The 21,268-nt window shown below is 40.2% G+C and overlaps 2 protein-coding genes across 2 annotated transcripts; both read right to left on the bottom strand.

Moving 5' to 3' along the window:
- Nucleotides 1-10,759: 10,759 nt before the first annotated feature.
- On the bottom strand, nucleotides 10,760-12,561 carry LOC146583196 (E3 SUMO-protein ligase ZBED1-like). The gene is made up of 3 exons (XM_085268355.1): nucleotides 12,102-12,561; nucleotides 11,673-11,925; nucleotides 10,760-11,508 (listed from the first exon to the last, which is right to left on the bottom strand). Exons 1-3 carry the CDS (start codon nucleotides 12,233-12,235, stop codon nucleotides 11,092-11,094), a joined length of 804 nt encoding a protein of 267 aa, XP_085124481.1. The 5' UTR covers nucleotides 12,236-12,561; the 3' UTR covers nucleotides 10,760-11,091.
- Nucleotides 12,456-14,817, bottom strand: LOC146583195 (E3 SUMO-protein ligase ZBED1-like). The gene is made up of 2 exons (XM_085267879.1): nucleotides 13,923-14,817; nucleotides 12,456-13,372 (listed from the first exon to the last, which is right to left on the bottom strand). Exons 1-2 carry the CDS (start codon nucleotides 14,815-14,817, stop codon nucleotides 12,456-12,458), a joined length of 1,812 nt encoding a protein of 603 aa, XP_085124005.1.
- Between the last annotated feature and the right edge of the window lie 6,451 nt (nucleotides 14,818-21,268).

Genomic DNA, 21,268 nt, shown 5'->3' with positions numbered 1-21,268 from the left:
TAGACCTTCTTACTGAACTTTGCATCAGCATCAAATATCTTTAAAATATTTATTTATTTATTAATAAATTAAAAACGATTAAAAAGAAAAAAGGTTTGTTTTGCCCTGTTTCCAGGGGTTCTGATGGGTTCTCTCTGGGTCACCCAGCTTCCTTCTGAGTCTGGCACTTCTAAACTGGCCATAGAGCCGTGAATGGCTGTTTGTCTCTCTGTGTTTGCCCTCCACAGACTAGCAACCTGTCCAGGGTGTGGCCATCTTTCGTCCCATGACAACCGGGTAGGAACCCCTATCTAAAATCTGAAGAATAACTGGTTGTTTGGCACAGACCAGGTCTTGATCACATCTTTCACAGAACCTTGGATGAATTACCTTAGAGTATGAAAACCTTAGAGTATGAATGCTTTTGCAGCATTTTCATATCCGCTCTACCTTAGAGCAAATGTGAAAATGCTGCTAAAGACCTTAAAAAAGACACCCACTACAAACAGGAGAATTTGAGTAATTTTCCTTCTCTAGGACACCAAAACTACAACCTAAAATACTGAAAAAGTTTTCAGTCATTATATGAAAATTAATCTAGAGTTGTATCACTTGAAACTGTTTTCAACAATATTTTATGGATTGAAACAAATCTGAAAATAAGCTGTAAATAAAAAAGAGCAAATGAACAACAAATTGCTCCTGTCAACTGAAAAATAGGAATCCACACTCTTCTAGTGAAATTCATGCAAGTACATGAAAATAAAGAAATGAAAATTAGCATAAAAATATTATTTGTATTAGTTCAAAAGAAAGAATAATCCAAACACTGCATGGTTTAAACAGTTATTCTGTCTGATCTTTGAAGTTGGGGCCCTCAGACCATTTCAGATGTTTTTGTTTGTCTTTAAATGTATTTCATTCTTTCTAGTAAAATGTTTGATATTGCATGTCTTATCCAGTGTGAAGCAGCTGATTTCTAAGTTTTCCTTCCAAATAATGCCGTTACCCTCTTGGCAGTTACAAAACTGAGGTTTATAAACGTTTGTTCATTTCTGTTATAACTTTAATCTTTAGGATACACACTGAATACAAATACTCTTAGGTATCGTGACAGTCCTTTTGCAATCTTTGCACTTGTCGCTTCCCAATATATTTCAAAATATTTCAGTGTTTCTACACAGTCACTGCATTAAGTGATTTTACAGGACAATGACAGGCCAGACATTTTAAAACACTGATCACATACACATTTGCACATGCTCATTACCTCTGTGTAAACGTTGAATAACACATAGTCTAAAAAGCTATAGGTCTCAGAAGCCATATAAAAGGCAACGCAAGATTTGGATAATAACCCCTCCTATGTGTGCTACAAAGCAAAAATATCTGCGTATAAAAGCGAATACTAAAATTTTAACATATTTGTTCAAAACACTAAGAAGACCATCTCAATGTAACAGAGATGCAATTTGCCCCCATATTTTGTCCTTAATTTCTTGTATAACATACATACATAAGCAATTACTGCACTAAACATCTTTATGATAATACCAGAATTTTACTTTGTTGCAGTTATGCTTATAGGCCTTCAGTAGCTCACAATATGATATGAGATTATGAACAGGATTATTTGTTTTTGCCTTGCTACATATAACAGTTTTCCACTTGCGCTACAGAATACAAATATTCTGTAGGGATGTATTTATTTAATGCGTATATTCAGGAAAAACAAATATCATCACTTTTTGTGTATTTAGAGTTTGATACCAAGTGGTATATGAAGATATCGTCACATTTTAAGTTAAAATGAAACAGTACAATCAATCAATCAATCAATCAATCAATCAATCAATCAATCAATCAATCAATCAATCAATCAAACAAACAAACAAACAAACAAACAAACAATTTAAAAAAAGATAGAAAAGAACTGTCTTCTTTACTAATAAAAAAACACCTTACTCTCTTCTTAGCATCTTCCCAGCACAGAGTACGCTGCGTGGCTCTGTCTTCTCCATTTGGGTTGGTCTTGGGTGTCCTCTGGGGTGAGATCCACTGAGCGCATGTCTTCAATGATGACGTCCATCCACTGCTTTTTCAGTCTTCCTTGAGGTGAGCGGCCTCCAGTGTCGAGTTGGAGGGCTGTTCTTGACACTGTATTTTCTGCGCACGTCCATACCACTCTAGGCGCGCTTCCCTCATTTTCTTTTCATTGGGGCAACTCCTTCATTCGTCACATGATCCAGGCGGGTTAAGCCCACCTGAGCACCTTCATCTCCGTAGCATTGACGATCTGCTCATGTTTCTTGGTGGCTGGCCAAAAAAATCCCTTAAAATAGTGAGAAATTACTAACAGTTGGGTTGTACTGGGATTAGCTGAAGTGTTAGCTTCAGATCATTTACACTACTGTGCAAAACTCTTAACCCATCCTCATTTCCAAATACTTTGCAAGGGAAATGAATGCAGTGACTTATGGAAAAACTTGTGCAAACACTTGTGGAACTACAGTATGTAAGGCATAAACAGAGTGTGTGCAACTCTAACAAGCTTAAAAGTCCGAGATTTCTTAGGCAAGATTTCTAATAATTTATTTAAGTAACCTTCAGAAATAACTCTCCAGGCTTCTTGACAGGCATTCAAAACTCTTCTATGGATGTTGGTTGCTTTTTGTTCTCTCTCAAGATGATCCCACAGTGTTTTAATGTTGAGGTCCAGGCTCTGGGGAGGCCAATCCATGACTCGTAGTGTTCCATTGTGTTTTTGTTCTATTCAGGTTTGCTTTTACTGCTTTGGCACTGGCTTCGGGATCACTGTAATGCTGAAAAATGAAGCCGCTGCCAATCAGACAGTGTCCAGATGGTATTGAAAAATAATGTTGAGGTCTGGGCTCATGACTGATAGTGTTCCAGTCATTGTGTGTTTTACTATTCAGGTTTACTTTTATTGCATTGGCAGTGTGTTTGGGATCACTGTCATGCTAACAAATCAAGCCAGTCAGACACATTTTAGACAGTATAGCTCAATGATTTAAACTGTGATGCTACTCCATTTTTGATAAGATCTGCAACACTAACTGAAATGCAACCTCAAATCTTAGCAGAACCTCTATCATGTTTTAAATATGGCTGTAGACACTCTACTGAACTCCTCTAAAGATTGATTGATTGATTGTTTGATTGATTGATTGATTGATTGATTGATTGATTGATTGATTGATTGATTGATAATACTTTATTCATCTGGAGGGAAATTGGGTTAGGGGTGCCAGCCTTGCCAGCGCCATCTCACCCTTCCTACCATACATTCATTACACAAACATCACATGGGGAAGACAGGTCAGAGAGGTATAGTAATGGAAAATGCACAGCATGAGGAAAATCATAAAGATAATGACTTGAAATAAAAAAATAAAATGTGGATTAATCAGTCCTTATCATCCATTGTCACAAATTTTCAGTCCAGTTCTTGTCTTCTAATTTGGCATATCATAGCTTTTTCTCCTCATTTCCCATAGTTAAGAATGGCTTGTTGACAGTCACCCTTTCACCGAGGCCATTTCTGGTGAGGTTTCAGTAAACAGTAGCTGAATCAACGAAAGGCCAGCTGCATTTCACATGTCCTTTTTTAGGTCTTTGTAGGATTTTTCCCAACTATTTCTTAAGGACATGACTTTTAGAAACTGTTCATCTGGAATAGATACTTTTTAGATCTGCCTTTTTTCTCATTTCTTTCTTTCTTTCTTTCTTTCTTTCTTTCTTTCTTTCTTTCTTTCTTTCTTTCTTTTACTCATTTATTTATTGGTTTTAACAAGTTTTAAAGTTTTCAAGTTGTAGAATCTTGACCATATGGCCCAAAACCTCCAAACTTGTCCAGTTTGTTTCTTAATGCACAAGTTATTTCCCCCAGTGTTAGTATATATGTCCATTGAGCCAATGAGATCGTCCACATATTTTTTAATCTTTCCAGCACTTAGCAATACATCACTTGGCTTCCAAAAGTTCGATCGTTAACAGAGCTCTAATGTTTGCAGCAGGTACAAAATTATTCAGGTATACATTTAAAATACATAGTTTGGGATCAAGTGGAATCACATCACCAATGATTTGGCTTAACAAATTTATTACCTTTTCCCAAAACACTTTCACATGTGAGCACTCCCATATGCAATAAAACAAAGGGCCCCTATCCACTCCACACTTAGTACAGGTGTCGGGGATGTTTGGGATAAAATGATGCAATTTTGAGGGGGTAATATACTGTCTTGTGCACCATTTGTCTGATTCTGGGCCAAGAAGCACGATTTATACCAGTTATCATCAGATACATCCATTTGCAAATCATTCCTCCATGCCTCTAAAATAGACTGTGTTGATTCTTTGCAGTTTTCCATAAACATTTTGTACAATAAGACCTGCCATTTCTTCTGTTTTCCACTTTGTTTTTCTTTCTTTTTTTGTTGACACACAGCACAGCATGCTGAGATAAATTTTAAACCAATATCTCTTTGAGGATTATCCTGCCAACTGGACTATGAGACTAATATAGAATATAGTTTTTAACCATATGAAGGTGATTTGTCAAAAAACTAGGTGGTCTTTCTTTGTATATTGCCAGGGATGACCTTGTCATTTTTTCTTAGATTCTTTTAAGGAGATACAGAATAACATGGTGAGATATACAGGGTTTTCAGCTGTTAGCTGAAAACTAGTTTAATAATAATAATAATGGATTTATATAGCGCTTTTCAAGGCACACAAAGTGCTTTACAATTCCAAAAACAGGAGAACTAGTGCCTTCTTTTTTCATCAGAAAGGTGCTCTTTCCTCTATCACTAGAACTAAGTCTGTAACTGTATTCTTTGCACCAGTTGTGAATGGCAAGCTGTGGAAAAAGCCATCACACATTTTACTATTGATCATACTTTTGTGTTTAACAACTGTGTTCTGTTATTTCAGGTGGTAGCGTTATGTTGCTCTGGTTACCATGTGACGCGCTCTCTCTGCGACTGTGTGGGGGTTTTTTGGGTGAGAGAGCGCCCTTTTTTGTTGTTGTTATGCTAGAGCTACGCTGAGCAGTTGGGTTAGCGGCGGTGTTTTTCTGTTGAAAATAAACAGCTGTGCTCCCTGGCAATACGGGGAAGCAAGACCAAACAACACCTCTGTCTCCCCCTTGTCTGAGCTCGCCACAATACACAGTCCAACAGAGTTTTTTCATCCAATGACAAGACATTTGGAGCACAGTGAATGACAAATGTAACATCATACATCTTAGATATAAATTTGAAAAATCAGCACTCTCCATATTACTATATTATTGTAATGTTCAATGTTCACATCACCAATGATCGCGACATTACCATTAATTAATTCATTTATTATAAAGAAATTGTGTTTCTCAGAATTGTATTTGTTTTGAGTTTTGTATCCTTGATTAAATACATCTCAGTTTTATATTTATAGTTATTTATATTTATTATTTATAGTTTAGATTTGTGTGTTGTTGTATGTATTTTTTAATTTTTTCTTAGTTCCTGCTTTGTTCATTAGTATTCCAGCCTCCCTCTGTTCCCATGTTTAACGTTCAGTGTGAGTCATCTTGTTGTTATGGTCCTGAATGGCTTGGGGTGTTTGTCTCTCTTTTTCTCTCTCTTCTCTATAGTCTGTTTCTCTCTAGATCTTTCATTCTCATGTAGAGTTGTGTCCGCTTACTTTTTCCAGTGAACTTAATGCAATAAAAGCTATAAAAATCTAATAAAAAGTCTCCTCAGTCTCCCGAGTCGCTGAGTCCAACTCAGGCAGCAACATTATACTTGTCTCTGAGTTTGCTTGGGTTAATTTCCTGTATTATTTTCAAAACTGCTGTCTCCTGTGTCTGGGCTTGAGTTTTACTTCTTCCCCTTATGATTTTCTGGACCTCTGTCCCATTTTCCCCACCTGTCTCCGTTTTGCTCATTACCTTCTGTGTATAAATAGGCCCCTTCTTCCTCTTAGTCTTTGTCAAAGTGTCCATGATATTTCTCTTTGATGTCTGGATTTGGATTTCCTTTTAGATTTAGACCTAGTTTTTGAATTTTACATTCAACTAAAAAAAGGCTTGTTAAAATTAAAAATGTTGCCTATGGGCCCTTCAGTTTACAAACTCTGACACACAGTAAAGATTAAAGCATGGCTAAAAGCACATTAGCTGCAACTTTTTATATTGTCTATTTAAATGCCCAAATATATGACAAAAGGTATAAATTAAAATCTTCTGAGTTTATGGCTATCTGGTGGTGATCAGAGGGCCCTGTGGCGCCAGTGTCCTGCAGCCTCGCCTCTGTCAGTGCGCCCCAGGCCCCAGCTGTGGCTACAATGTAGCTTGCCATCACCAGTGTGTGAATGTGTGTGTGAATGGGTGAATGACTGAATGTAGTGTAAAGCGCTTTGGGTTTCTTAGTGACTGAGTAAAGCGCTATACAAATGCAGGCCATTTATTAAAAACCTTTATACAATCCAGCTATTTCATGCTCTCTATTGTGACTTATAAGAAACACCTATAAGAAAAGGTAAAAGTAATAAATTAACATCTTTGGGCATGTCATTTCTTACTGTTTTTGCAACATTTACTACGTTGTTGAAAGTTGACATTTCTCCTGGTCCTGAGTGTCATGATAACTACAAGACAAGACATACTAGCAATATTTTTATGAACATGTCTGCTTTTATATCATGCATCCAGATTGAACGGAGAAAATATGCCAACTGTCCACACAGTCTGGGAGGCCTGAAGTCTTCCAAAACCTTGCTGTTGTCAAGGTTTGCTTATATATAGCTGATTTGGGAGAGTTTAGACAAAACCGTTCCATTGTGTTATTGTACATGTATTTAGTTACGGTCAGTTAACCATGTGGTTTTGGTTTAAACTTTCATGGGAATGATGAAAAGAAGACAAAAATTGACTGTCAGGAATTGAACAGCTGCTTCCAGTGGCATCCATCCCATCCTACTCCCTCTGCCAACTTTGTGATTCTACAGTTCATCACCCAACTTCCTCTTTTACTTCCAATGAGCAATATTCAGAATTAATATTGCTGCTAAAGGGCTTTGCCTCTTGAACAGTTATCTCATGCTTACTCATCCAGCTTTGGACCAAATAGCCTTGTGGTTAAGCAGTTGTCAGCCAAAATGTAATGTGTTTGCTAAATTTCCAAAGGAGGGCACTTGCACCAAAAAGTAATTACTTGCTCTTTGGCCCACAGTCTTCTTCTCCCCCAAATTGGATTTGAATCTGCTGAGGAGAAACAAATAGAGCAATATGAAGATACTTACTGGATGTAATGAGAAAGGAAAATGGTGGTTAAAGCATAAATAATTATTTAAAAAGGCGATTAATTTTAAATAATCCACTGACAAGTTCAATCAAGTTGCATAGAGAGAGCAAGAAGTCATGTTTTTACAGGTTTAGGATTTGACCCTATTTATAACTAAATATCCCACTTCATGAAGACTTACAGCATATGAAACAAAGATCTTGAGTGATGTAAATGTTTGAGGGTCCAATCCACCCTCAAATTGTAGAGTCCACATTGTTGAACCCTATCCCCACCACAAGTGGTAAACTGTTCTCTCTAGGAAGTGCAAGAAATTGTTAATGCTTAATGCACCCATTTCCCAGCATTGAACCCTTCCTTTGTTACATCCATTATTGATTTCATAATTACCCACAATCAATTAAGACCATAACAACAGAATCCTGCACACTTGCAGTCGCATGAACTGAATCAGTTTCTGACTAATTCAAATTGACTGACTGCGGCTTCAACACTGCATTGAAAATTTGCTCCTGGGTTTTCTCTGGCACCTTTAAATGTCCCCCAGTGTATGTGGAGGCTTAAACATGCTTCAGTTCCAATAAACACGTATTTATACAAAGACTTTCTGTGTAGCATTTATGAATGTGACTGGATTTGATTAGGTCAAGAACGTGCCTTGTATGCAGAAAAAAATATCCTGCACCATTATACTATCTTGAAATTGCTGTCACTCATATCCTTGTTGTAGTTACATCCATCCATTCGCTTCTGCTTATCCTTTTCAGGGTTGCAGGGGGCACTGGAGCCTATCCCAGCTGTCATAGGGCGAGAGGCGGGATACACCCTGGACAGGTCACCAGTCTGTTGCAGGGCTAACACACAGGGACAGACAACCATTCACGCTCACATTCACACGTAATGGCAATTTGGATTTTCCAATTAAACTATCCCCACAAGTTGCATGTCTTTGGACAGTGGGAGGAAGCCGGAGTACCCAGAGGGAACCCACACAAACATGGGGTGAACATGCAAACTCCACACAGAAAGACCCTGGCCTGATGTTGGAATTGAACTCAGGACCTTCTTGCTGTGCGGCAACAGTGCTAACCACCGTGCCACCGTGCTGCCTTGTCGCAGTTCATTTTTTAAAAACAATTCTATCAAACTCCTTTAGCCAGTTTAGATGGTAAATGGATTGGTTCTTATATAGCGCTTTTCTACTCTATCTATATGTATAAATGTACAACTTGTTCATTCACCCATTCACACCCATTTGGACAAGCACTTTTTTCTAGGCTGTTTCCAAGTGTTCCCTATCTAACATTCACATACATTTATACTCCGATGGATGCCCTGCTCTACCACCTGAGCTACAGCCACCCCGTATATAAACAAGCTTTTTTAGTTGAAAATAGCTGACTAATATCAAACTTACACAAAATCATGGGTCGACTGCCTGTAGTATTTTTTTTTGTGTCAGTGTAATAATATTTCTGTCAAGTGACATTTGAATATTTCATAATATGTTAACTTTGATAGCCCTCTTTGCAATTTCACTCAGACAGATTATATTATCTGCAGGTAAAGTAGCTTCACACGAAAAGATTTCAAGGCTTTAAACATCATGCAATGTTTGTGGGTTATGGGACCGATTAGATAAAGAGAATGCAATCAGTTACTACATCCACTGCTTTCACAGTCCTGTTGAGAAGTGATTCTCTAGCCTTTTCATAATATGTTTTTGTTAGAGTTTGTCAGGATGAGGTCGTGGACGAAAGAAGGAGGACCCAAACGCTGGACTCACAGGTAGGTGAAGATTGGTGTTTTATTGTCAACGGAGTGAACAAACAGAACAGAAGTAGGAAACGGCTGGCCGGCTGGACGACTGACTGAATGGATGAATGAAAGACTGACTGACAACTGACCGGCTGACCTGACGGAACTGAACAGAGGACAACCTAACAGCGGCGAGAACAACATCACAATAACATCAATGACACGACATTGGACTGGTTGAACTGAGGGACATAAATACACAGGCTGAGTGATGAGAGATTAGAACCTGGTGAGTACACAGCTGAACATAATGACCTAATGATAAACGGGAAGAGGACGGAACATAATGCACATGGACCAAGGCTAACACAATAAAACAGGAGGTGAAGCAGACAGAATATAAACAGTGAACATGAACTAAGAATACTGGGTCAAAGACCCAGAAACCCTGACAGAGTTAGGCTGTCTACACTATTACTGTAGCTTCAAACACAAAACAAACTTTGTTAACTTAGTTTGGTGGCTGTAGCCATTCCATTTTGATTCCTGGCTTCTACACTCCACATTTAGTGTCCTTGATTGCCCCTGATACACTTTCAACTTTGAGTGTGTGCATAATAGATAAAAAGCACTTAAAGTTATAGAATAAAGCACTTTATCAATGTGTGTCTGAGTTTTCATGTAGTAGAAAATAGAGCTGGGCGATATGAGATTTTTCCATATCACGATATGTTTTTTTCATTTCAGGCGATAACGATATATATCACGATATAAGCCAAATAACTAAATTTGTAAGATTTAAATGTGCCGTTGCTCACAAGTAAAATGTGAAATAATCAGCCGCTTGTTTTGATTTAAATATTTATTTACCATAATAAGTTAAACAGGGCAGATGTACTTAAGGAAAATGAGACTTCAGTTTCAAATAAATAAAGGCAAATATTGCAAACTAAACAAAAAGCAGCCGCTAAAGCGTTTAAGTTTGAAAATAGAACAAACAAAACAGACTACTAAATTGTCACTTCCACTTAGAAACAAAATATTAATTCTAAAAATAAATCTTAGTTTTTTTTTTACAGAAGAACAGACAAAATTGACTAACTTTTGTCAATGTCAATATCAAATGAACTGAGAACTAAAAGGAAATTCTCACTCTCCTTGTTGTATAGCTGAGCTTTTCCAACAGTTTTAAAATAAAGATGCTAACAGAACATTCTTTAAATCCTAGGTACACATCCAAGGTGCAACACACACACACACACACACACACACACACACATATATATATACACACACATATATATATATATACACACACATATATATATATATACACACACACACACATACATATACATACATATATATATATATATATATATATATATATATACACATACACACACACATACACATATATACACATATACACATATATATATATATGTGTATATATGTGTGTATATATGTGCGTATATATGTATGTGTATATATGTATATGTGTGTGTGTATATATATATGTATATATGTGTGTGTATATATATATATATATGTAGTGCTGTCAAGAGATTAAAAAAAAATAGAGATTAATTAATTATGATTTTTAATTAATTGATCTAATTAATCTCTTTTTTAATCTCACCTAAAAATAGCTGAGGAAAGCCCTCAACTTATTGTGGCAGACCAAAAGACTGATATAACAAAGAAAGTGACTTTATAAAGTCATTTATTGTTTAACAAACGTTAAACAGATGCAACCATTTACATACTGTTGTATTCTTTTGTAAAATAAGTGGAAAAATAAATACAAATAAAATCAAATAAATTAAGTGCTGCAAGTTAGCACATCAGAGTTGCTCTTTTCTGAGCAATACAGCACTGAAATTCCTCTGCTTCAGATAATGAAAAATAAAACTGACATTGCAGTGCTGCAAGTTAGCACATCAAAGTATTCTTCCATCACAAAAAAAAGTGCTGAACATCAAGCAATCTATTCTAGTAGGCTACAAATGACACAGCAGCTATGCTGACCACATGTGTCTCATTTCTTCTTCCTCAGCCAGTCGCTAAGACACACCAGCCTGGTAACATTTTCTGGAAGCAAGGCTGCCCTTTTCTTTTGCACTATGTGGCCTGCAAGGCTAAAGAGTCTCTCACAGGGTACAGAGGTAGCTGGGGAGGCCAGGTACTTTTGTGCTAGGACTGACAGCTTTTCATAGACTCCTGAGTGAGCATACCACCACTGCAGGGGACAGTCATCAATACTGATGCTGGGTTCTGCTCTGTAGCGCTGCAGCTCTCCAGACTCAATTCCATCTTCTGAGTCAGAGTCAGACCCCAGAAGGAGTTCGCTCCTCCTCTTCTTCTGAGCTGGTCCATCATCCTCTGTGGAGGGCTGGAGACTATCTGCTCTTCTGGGCTCTGCTGCCTGGAGCATATTCTCCAGAATGGTCCACACCTGAATGAATGAATGAATGAATGAATGAATGATTGTGATTAAAACTAAGTGCTTTTTTTTATTTTATTTAATCTTGTAAAGAACTTTGTGTTCCATATAATAAATAAAAGTTTGATTTGATAATGAATTGGACTCATTAGTCCAGCTTAACCTTATTGTCCTACCTGTTCCCTCTTTTCTCTTGGAAGACATTTCAAATCCTTAAACCGTGGATCCAATGCTGTGGCCACCTCGAACCATATCTCGTTGCCATTAGCTCGTCGTGCTGCCAGATCCTTCTGGAAGGCATTCTTGAACTTCACCACGTAGGCAGGATCATCATCAGTAATGTGCATGACACGGTACAGATGGCGAAAAGCAGGCAGCACTACAGAGCAAGAGACGTAGGCCTCACCACCCAGCAGCTCTGTCACATACCTGCAGAGGTGGAGAGGTTTGCTAAATAAACCTAGCTGGATTCATTTAAATCAAAGTGTAACTGATTTCCAATTTAATTGTCCTTAAAAGTTCCTTGTTATGTTCATTAATTTTGATTTTACACATGTAACAGTAGTTTATATAATTAAAATGGGAAGGTGTTTATTTGAACTTACTTGCATGGTTCAAGCAGGAGCTCCAGCCTCTGCAGTTTCGCCCACTCAGCTTCGGTTGGCAAGACCAACCTGTGGTTCTGTTGGTCCAACGTAGCCTGGACAGCCTCTCGGTTACATAGGAGGCGTGAGACCATTGCGAGAGTCGAGTTCCACCTGGTGGGTACATCCTGTATAAGTTGATCGCTCTTCTTTCCGAGTGCTACTTGTTGTTGGTTAAGTTCTGTGGTACTCGCAGGGCTTTGTTTAAAATGACCAACAATCTTGCGGCACTTTGCCAGTACACCGACAAAACCACTGCTATCGAGACATACCGTGATGGTCCTCTGGAGAATGTGAGCATTGCAGGCGATGTGCTCATAATACCCTCTCAGAGGGGCTGCTGGTTGCGGGGATGCACAGGTAGCGCTTTGCCAGGCAGCTAACTCTTGGGAAGCTTCTGTTGTTGATTTTCCACCACTCAAGTGGGTCCATTTCACTGTCTGCATCAGGTGCCAGCAAGTACTTTTCAACTGTCTCTTTCTCAGTGAGCCCTGTGCTGGTGGGGTGGGATTTCTTAAAGAAACTGCCCAGTGACTTTCTCTGTTTCTTCTGGGTTGGTAGTACTGCAGCAGCTCCACCATCTTCTGTTTCCTCCGTTCCAGCTGAAGTGGATGGGTGCTCAATTTGCCCCAACATCTCATACACTGCTCTCATTTTGATGGCATCAACGTGTTCTGCATTAATGTATTGTACTTTGAAGCGCAGATCTAGCAGGGTTGCAACATCAAGCAGTTCATTTGTAATCTGGTCATTGTACTTTTCATCAAGGTATGTCATGACTGTCATCTTAAGGTCTTTTGTAAGTTGTGTTTCAACCTCAGATGGTTTCAGAATCTGTGTTCTGAAAAGGTGAAGCATCGGCTTGAGGTAGGACACACTCACGTAACACTCTCCAGAAAGTGAATCTGTGAATTCCAGTAGTGGGTTCAGGGCCACATGCACAGACTCCAGAACATCTAGATCTTGCCAGGAGGGAACCAAGTGCCTGGTCTTCTTATCTGCACTGAGGACCTGAGAGATAGCTTTATGTTGCTCCAGAACCCTCCCAACCATTTTTTGGCGTGAGCCCCACCTGGTGGGCGACTCTGTCACTAACTTGTGCTGGGGTAGGTGAAGCTCCTCCTGAGCAGCAGCCAATTCCCTTTTCTTCTTCCAAGAGAAACTGAAGGTGGCCACCACCCTCTTACACACGGCCACAGCTCGCTCCATCCTCTTGTCTTTGCCGGCTTTTTCTGTGGATAAAAAGGTAAATAATAGCACATATTAACCTCAGAATTTAATTTAAGATTTTTGATTTTTTTTTTCCAGTCACAAATAAATTTCACTGCCCTGAAAACACATTTACTTGCTATGATTGTACTTTTACTTTTTTAAATTTTGCTGACAGACTGACCAAATTTTTTTTTCTTATATTTAAAAAGGTGACAGAGGCTGGTGTTATCAACATCATTGTTTGACGTTTTCATCACTTGTTCTTAAAGAGCTGAGGTTCTGTATTAGCCAATTGGGATCCTGATAGAACCCCAAAATTCTAAATTTTATTTGGCACATTTTGTCAACTTGATTTACACTGAAGAGTGACTGAATATTTGCCTATTATGCATGCCAACAGCAACTATTACCTCAAATAAATAGGCTGACATGAAGAATATTCTTTCTGATGTTTATTTTTTAACAATAACCATTGAAGTGATTTAGATCTCTAGCTTTTAATATGTTTACATGGGCTCAAAAACACAATTAAAAGAGGCATTTTTAATTTTATTCTGCTTCCCAACTTACCGATAGCTGAGTGAAGTCGATGTCCGAAGCACTGCAGCCGGGTCCAGTTATTCAGGGATGTGGCCTTCACTATATTTGTCCCACTATCGGTTGTGATGCAGACTTGTTTGTCTTCACTCAGTCCCCAGGATGCAAGCGCTTCTGACAGTCCTAATGCAATTACTTCACCCGTGTGGTCGTCGGGAAGGTAGGCAGCTTGAACACATTTGCTTTTCAGATTCCAGTCTTGGTCGATATAGTGGGCAGTAAGGCTAAGGTAAGGTTCTGACGTGCAACTTGACCACATGTCGGATGTAGTAGCGAAGAACGATACAGTTTGTAGCTCCTTCTCAACAGCCTCACAGCAGTCTCTATATAGCGTTGGAAGCGCTATCTGAGAGAAATGTTTACGTCCAGGGAGTTGGTAACGAGGATCCAGTACCTTAATTAGCTGCTTGAATCCTTCATTTTCGACCGTGTTTATTGGTAGCATGTCTTTAGCAAGACAGTAGGCTATGGCATTCGTTATGTCGCTATGTCTCTTAGCTTTTTTGTCATATGGTAAGACGCTGGAGAAAGCCGACTCAATTGACTGTTGCTGCTTCGCAGGGATTCCCCCGGTTGTTTTCGATGACAAATTAGCACTTTCAGTCAGAGATTGAGCGTGCTCTTGTGGGTGGCACTGCTTCAGGTGATGAAACAGGTTAGTTGTATTACCAGTCTTGGTGGGAACATGCTGTCGGCACAACTTACAGTGCGTGCTACTCTGTTTTTTGTCGGACTTCAAATAGCCGAAATATCTCCACACTACGGAACTTTTCCGGCCCTTCCTTTCGACAATCTCTTCGGCATTCGAGCTGTCATCTGTGTTCTCTTCCGTTCTCTCGGTTGATTTTTCTCTACTTGGTGCACTCATTTTCTCCATCACCCAGTCGACACGGCGGTTAGCTGCTAGCTGCTTCACAAACAAATACGCACGTGCGCCTTGGCACTTGTGCTGTACGTAACAAGTCACGTGACGTGACGCTGCGGCTGTGATTGGTTCGGCTCTGCGCTACTTAATTTGGATTGGATGACTTTTTTTTTCTTTTTTTTTTTTTTAAGAGGACAAGAGCGGCGAGGTCTATCGCGATAGTTTAATTTCTCTATCGAGTAAAAGTTATATCGCGATACATATCGTTATCGTTATATCGCCCAGCTCTAGTAGAAAAGCACTAGATCAGTAAATCAATAAATTTATCATTTAAACCAACAGCTTGTAAAATACAGTGTTAGGGTCCCTGGGTCGTTGACCCAGTGTTTTGTGTTTTTGGTTCTTTGATTTTGTTATTTCATTATATTCTAGCTTTGCTTAATGGGTTTTAGGATCATTCTTAGTTTAGGTTCCCTGGGTGGGGTTTGGTTAGAGTTTTAGTGTTCTGGTTTTCTTTCTGTGTTCCATAGTTGCTGTCTCCCCTGTCTGCTGTATCCCCACATCCAGTTAGTGTCTGTGTCTGCCCTGGTCCCACGTCTCTGTTCCCTTTGTTATAGTGCCTGCCTGTGAGTCTGTGTTATGTTTCCTGTTTTACTTTGAAAGTCCATGTCTGATGTTAATGTGTCTGGTTTTGCTTTCCCTTGTCTCGTTAGGCCTGATTTGCCCCAGCTGTGTTTCCCTCCTGTTACCCATTCCCTGATTGCTCCCTCTATGTATTTAAGCCCTGTTTCTTTGTGTCTGTGTTGTGATCTACTCTCGTTTATGCTGTGTGGTCCGGCTGCCTGGTCATGTAAGTTTATTTGGATTTTTGTTACTTTTTGCCATCCAGCAATAAAAGCTGAGTTTTGAGCTACTTTCCGCCTCCGAGTGTCTGCACTTTGGGTCCTTCTACTTCCACTCCTGCCTGCACACAGCCTTAACCTGACATACAGTTGCTAACCAGCTTTTGACACTTTATGCCATGACCTAACCCTACCTACAGTGCACAAGTAAATGCACTTGTGTGCCTCCCCCAAAACCACCTTCTGAAAATAAATACCTACTGTTACGGATAACTGTGTTGTAAATCATTTTCATTGCAGAAATTCTGACTGGGCTTGCGACCACAGGTGTAAATCATGGAGTGAATGATACCTCTGTTCCATTCAAGTGTCTCCATAAGCCATTTTTTATACCTCTATTTCCTGCAGTGACATGTTAAATTCTTTACTGTAAAATAAATCCTATTTTTCCAAGTTTAAAAGTGAGAGTTGCATATAGGTCAAACACAGCCAGCATATGCCCACAGAAGTGGTTGAGTGAGTTACTTGAACTCAGCCTGTGTAGATATTTGCAGGGTCTTTAAATATCAAGCAAATATCTAAGTTACAGTGGTTCAAAATGAGAAAAGATAGAAATTATGATGTGATATTTTTTTTAAGTTGTGGTTTCTATCTGGGGACTCGTATATAATCTACTGTAACTTGTAACTTTATCCAATGTTTTAAATGTATCTCAGTGCAAGTGCTGTGATTTACAATACTTCTATGAGATACAGTTAACACAGCACAAATTGTAAAGTAATTGCAATAACTTTATAATAATTAGTTAATATGCTCTATTTCTTTTTTTAATCTAGTCTATCACCTAATCCAAAGCCGCAGCAATAGTAACTTAATGTTCATATCCATCTAACAATCTCAGAAAAGTTTGATGAAAAAAGGTTATGCAAAATCTCCCCCAGTGAGCCAAACTGATGTTATGAAAATATAAATATCTATCTCATATCTAGCAGACACCAATTTGCTCATGTAAATGGGGATTCTTCTTCACAAGCGAACATTAATCATTTGTTCCAGGGTTCTGTGCTTCCCTTAGGCAGTATTGAGTGAAGGCCTAACATACATTTTCATTGCTATGCAGATGATACCAGCTTTATCTATCCATGAAGCCAGATAACACACACCAATTAGTCAAAGTCTAGGAATGTCTTAAAGACTTAAAGACCTAGATGCCCTCTTATTTCCTGCTTCTAAATTCAGATAAAACTATTGTTCTTGTTCTCTGCCCTAAAAATATTAGAAATATGGTGTCTAGTCAGATGCTTACTATGGATGGCATTTCCTTGGCCTCCAGCCACATTCCAGGAATTATTTGTGACCACAATATTCACTGTGCATATAAAACAAATATGTAGGATGGCTTTCTTGCATTTGAGCTTCAGTACTGTTCAAATGTCTTAGGCAGGTGAGAAACAATGTTGTAAACAAAGAATGCTTTCAACAATGGAATCTAAATCAAATGAATATTTGGTGTAACCACCCTTTGTCTTCAAAACAGTATCAATTCTTCTAGGTACACTTGCACACATTTTTTGAAGGAACTCAGCTGGTAGGTTGTTCCAAACATCTTGAAGAACTAACCACAGATCTTCTGTGGATGTAGGCTTCCTCACATCCTTCTGTCTCTTCATGTAATCCCAGACACACTCGATGACGTTGAGATCAGGGCTCTGTGGGGGACCATACAATCACTTCCATTACTTCTTGTTCTTCTTTACACTTAAGATAGTTCTTAATGACTTTTGGCTGTATGTTTGGGGTCATTGTTCCAATCATTTATATTTCTGAAAGCATCCTTTGTTTACAAAACCTTTATCCAAACATATATGAAGCTAAAGGAAAGTGCTAGACAGACAACCATGACTGTTGGAGGCAGAGTCAGTGTGGAGCTGTGGAAGGCTGCCTTGTTGCAGGTACATGAAACAATGCGTAGGAAGCACGAGGAAACAAGTAGCAGCTCAACAGGTTAAGCAACACCTTAACTAGGTCAAAATCTCTTAAGCATTAGCACCACAGAAATAAACTGAACCATTTGCAAAAGAACTAAATAAACAGATGAGTCCACAGGGCTATAGTTACAGCAGTGGTCATTAACTTTTTTCATCAGCTTTCTGCTTTAGGCTCTGTGTGCCTTCACATAAAAATGGGGATTCAAGCATCATATGCCTCTTCTGCAAAAAAATCAGATCAGTTTGTTGCCAGATCAAAGTGAAATCAATTTTACTGATTGATCAGTGATAAATACCCTAATCTTTGCACTAGCTGCGATTCCAGAACTGTAAAAGGGACTCTGCAACAGATTAAAACCACATATAAACAACATTTATTATAAACTTTCTGCTTCACCAATTGATTCCCGGACTCTCTCATCATTGCTCTTGGGGACTTTAACAAAGCCAATCTGAGCCATGAGCTTCCAAAATATAAGCAGCATATTAAATGCCCGACCAGAGAGGAGAGAACATTAGACCACTGTTACAGCACGATCAGCGGGGCCTATCGCGCGGTGCCCCGCGCTTCACTCGGACTTTCTGACCACGTCATGATCCACCTAATCCCCGCGTACAGACAGAGGCTGAAGCTCTCCAAACCTGTCGTGAGGACTAAAAAACTGTGGAGCAACGAGGCTGTGGAGGAGCTTCGCACGTGTTTGGAGTCTACAGACTGGGACACAATGAAGGCTGCTTCTAACAGCTTGGACGAGTTTACGGACACTGTCACCTCCTATATCCACTTCTGTGAGGACAGCATCGTGCCATCACGCACCAGGGTGAGTTATAACAATGACAAACCCTGGTTTACTCCTAAACTCAAAAAGCTGTGGCTGGAAAAGAGTAAGGCGTTCAGAAGCGGAGACAGGGACTGCTACAGAGAGGCCAAGTACAGGTTCACTAAAGAAGTGGACATTGCCAAACATCAGCACTCTGAGAAGATGCGGCAGCAGATCTCAGAGAATGACTCGGCCTCTGTGTGGAAAGGTTTTAGGAATATTACAAACTACAAGCCTAAAACCCCCCACTCCACTGATGACTTGCTCTTAGCCAACACCCTTAACAACTTCTACTGCCGTTTTGACGAGCCATCAGGCAGCCTTCACACCTCCAACAGCCCCAACAATAGAGGCACTTTGGACACTCATTCCCCCACCTCTCCCCCCTCCATAGAGCCATCACCACCTTCAAACTGTTCACCTGCAACACCCGCCCCCTCACCCCACACAAAAGAGGATTTCACACCACCTCCTCCGACCACAACTCTTCATATTCATGAAGCAGATGTGAGGAAGCAGTTTAGGAGTCTGAATGCTCGGAAAGCTCCCGGCCCAGACGGTGTGTCTCCTGCCACCCTCAGACACTGTGCAAACGAGCTGGCCCCAGTGTTTTCTGGCATCTTCAACTCCTCACTGCAGGCATGTCATGTGCCTGCCTGCTTCAAGTCCTCTACCATAATCCCTGTCCCCAAGAAACCTAGGATCACTGGACTAAATGACTACAGACCCGTGGCTCTGACATCTGTGGTCATGAAGTCATTTGAGCGCCTAGTTCTCTCCCATCTCAAGACCCTCACGGCCCCCCTCCTGGACCCCCTGCAGTTTGCATATAGAGCCAACAGGTCTGTAGACGACGCCATCAACATGGCCCTACACTACATCCTGCAGCATCTGGACTCCCCAGGAACCTACGCCAGGATCCTGTTTGTGGACTTCAGCTCTGCCTTCAACACCATCCTTCCAGACCATCTCCGAGGCAAGCTTTCCCAGATGAATGTGCCTGATCCCATCTGCCGGTGGATCACTGACTTCCTGACGGACAGGAAGCAGCACGTGAGGCTGGGAAAGAATGTCTCGGACTCCCGGACCATCAGCACCGGCTCCCCTCAGGGCTGTGTTCTTTCTCCTCTGCTCTTCTCCCTGTACACCAACTGCTGCACCTCCACCCACCAGTCTGTCAAGCTAATCAAGTTCGCAGATGACACCACCGTCATTGGGCTCATTTCGGACGGGGACGAGTCTGGCTACAGGAGGGAGGTTGAACGTCTGGTGTCTTGGTGCAGCCACAACAACCTGGTGCTGAATGCCCAGAAGACAGTGGAGATTATTGTGGACTTCAGGAAGCACACAGCCCCACTCCCCCCCCATCATCCTGACTGACACCCCCATCACCTCTGTGGACTCATTCCGCTTCCTGGGTACCACCATCACCCAGGACCTGAAGTGGGAGCCCACCATCACCTCCGTCATCAAGAAAGCCCAGCAGAGGATGTACTTCCTGAGGCAGCTGAAGAAATTCAACCTGCCAACACGGACGATGATGCAATTCTACACTGCAATCATCGAGTCCATCCTCACCTCCTCCATCACCGTGTGGTACGCTGGAGCCACTATCAGGGACAAACAGAGACTGCAGCGTGTTGTGCGCTCTGCTGAGAAGGTGATTGGCTGCAGACTCCCATCTCTGCAGGACCTGTACACCTCCAGGACACTGCGGCGTGCAGCCCGGATCTCAGCTGACCCTTCTCACCCTGGACACAGTCTGTTTGACCTGCTCCCCTCAGGCAGGAGGCTCCGGTCCATTCGCACCAGAACCTCTCGCCACAAGAACAGTTTCTTCCCCTCTGCTGTTGGACACATGAACAATAACCACATGATTGTCCCCGCGACTAACACATGACCCTACGCTGTGTCACTGCATCATTTCATGTTTGGCACTGATCACCACCTGCACTCATGTATATATCTTTCTACGTAGCACTCATAATTCTTATTCTCATGTATATATCTCATGTATATCTCATGCACATATCTTTCTTTCTACATAGCACTTTAATTCTTATTGTCTGCACTGAAGCACTGCAGCAATTTCCTAATGTTGTAAACATCAACATCTGGCAATAAACCCATTCTGATTCTGATTCTGATTCCATGCGAACTCCAGTGATAATGCAAAGCACAGTTTGCACTGCTGCAACTATGTATAAAACATAGTCCTACTGCAGAAAATCTATAGTTTACTTTAAAGATCCTCTAAATATAAGAATCAGTAAAAATATGGCGCTTACAATCAGTTGCAAATCGAATCTTTGAACGTTACCTGCCATGATTTGTGTGTAACATAAATTAACACAGTGATCCAGCAAAGTTAAAGCTGATCCACTTTCATGACACAGAAAGCTTAAAGCTCAACATAGCTCACTAAACTGTTAATCTCTTTTTGTAGTACAGACCTTGGATATATGGAGAGGGGGAAATAATTATTTGATCCCCCGCTGCATTTGCTCACACTAAGTCTGAACATCTGCCGTCATCCCAGTGAAAGCGATATTCACCAATTAATTTAGAAACTAGAAACACTGTGTGACTTCACATCTTTGCTTCTCTTCGCTCAGTGACATGGATGGAAAAGCAAATTTGTCACAGTGTGATCATTTTCTTGTGTAAACCCATTTTCTTGTGTTTTTTAAATAAACATTTTGTCATGCTGATGATTTAAATAAATAAATGTTAAATAAAAAATGTTGTTGTTGTTGCTATTATTTGTGTAGTTATTATGGTGTTCTAAATATGACTCACTGCA

Source organism: Mchenga conophoros, linkage group LG1 (genome assembly GCF_057382185.1).
Source record: "Mchenga conophoros isolate Kocher_MC1m ecotype Shallow Benthic linkage group LG1, M_conophoros_male_GT1.1, whole genome shotgun sequence".
Taxonomy (NCBI): Eukaryota; Metazoa; Chordata; class Actinopteri; order Cichliformes; family Cichlidae; genus Mchenga; species Mchenga conophoros.
Note: the sequence above shows the minus strand (reverse complement) of the source record. Positions and strands in the feature narration are given on the sequence as shown.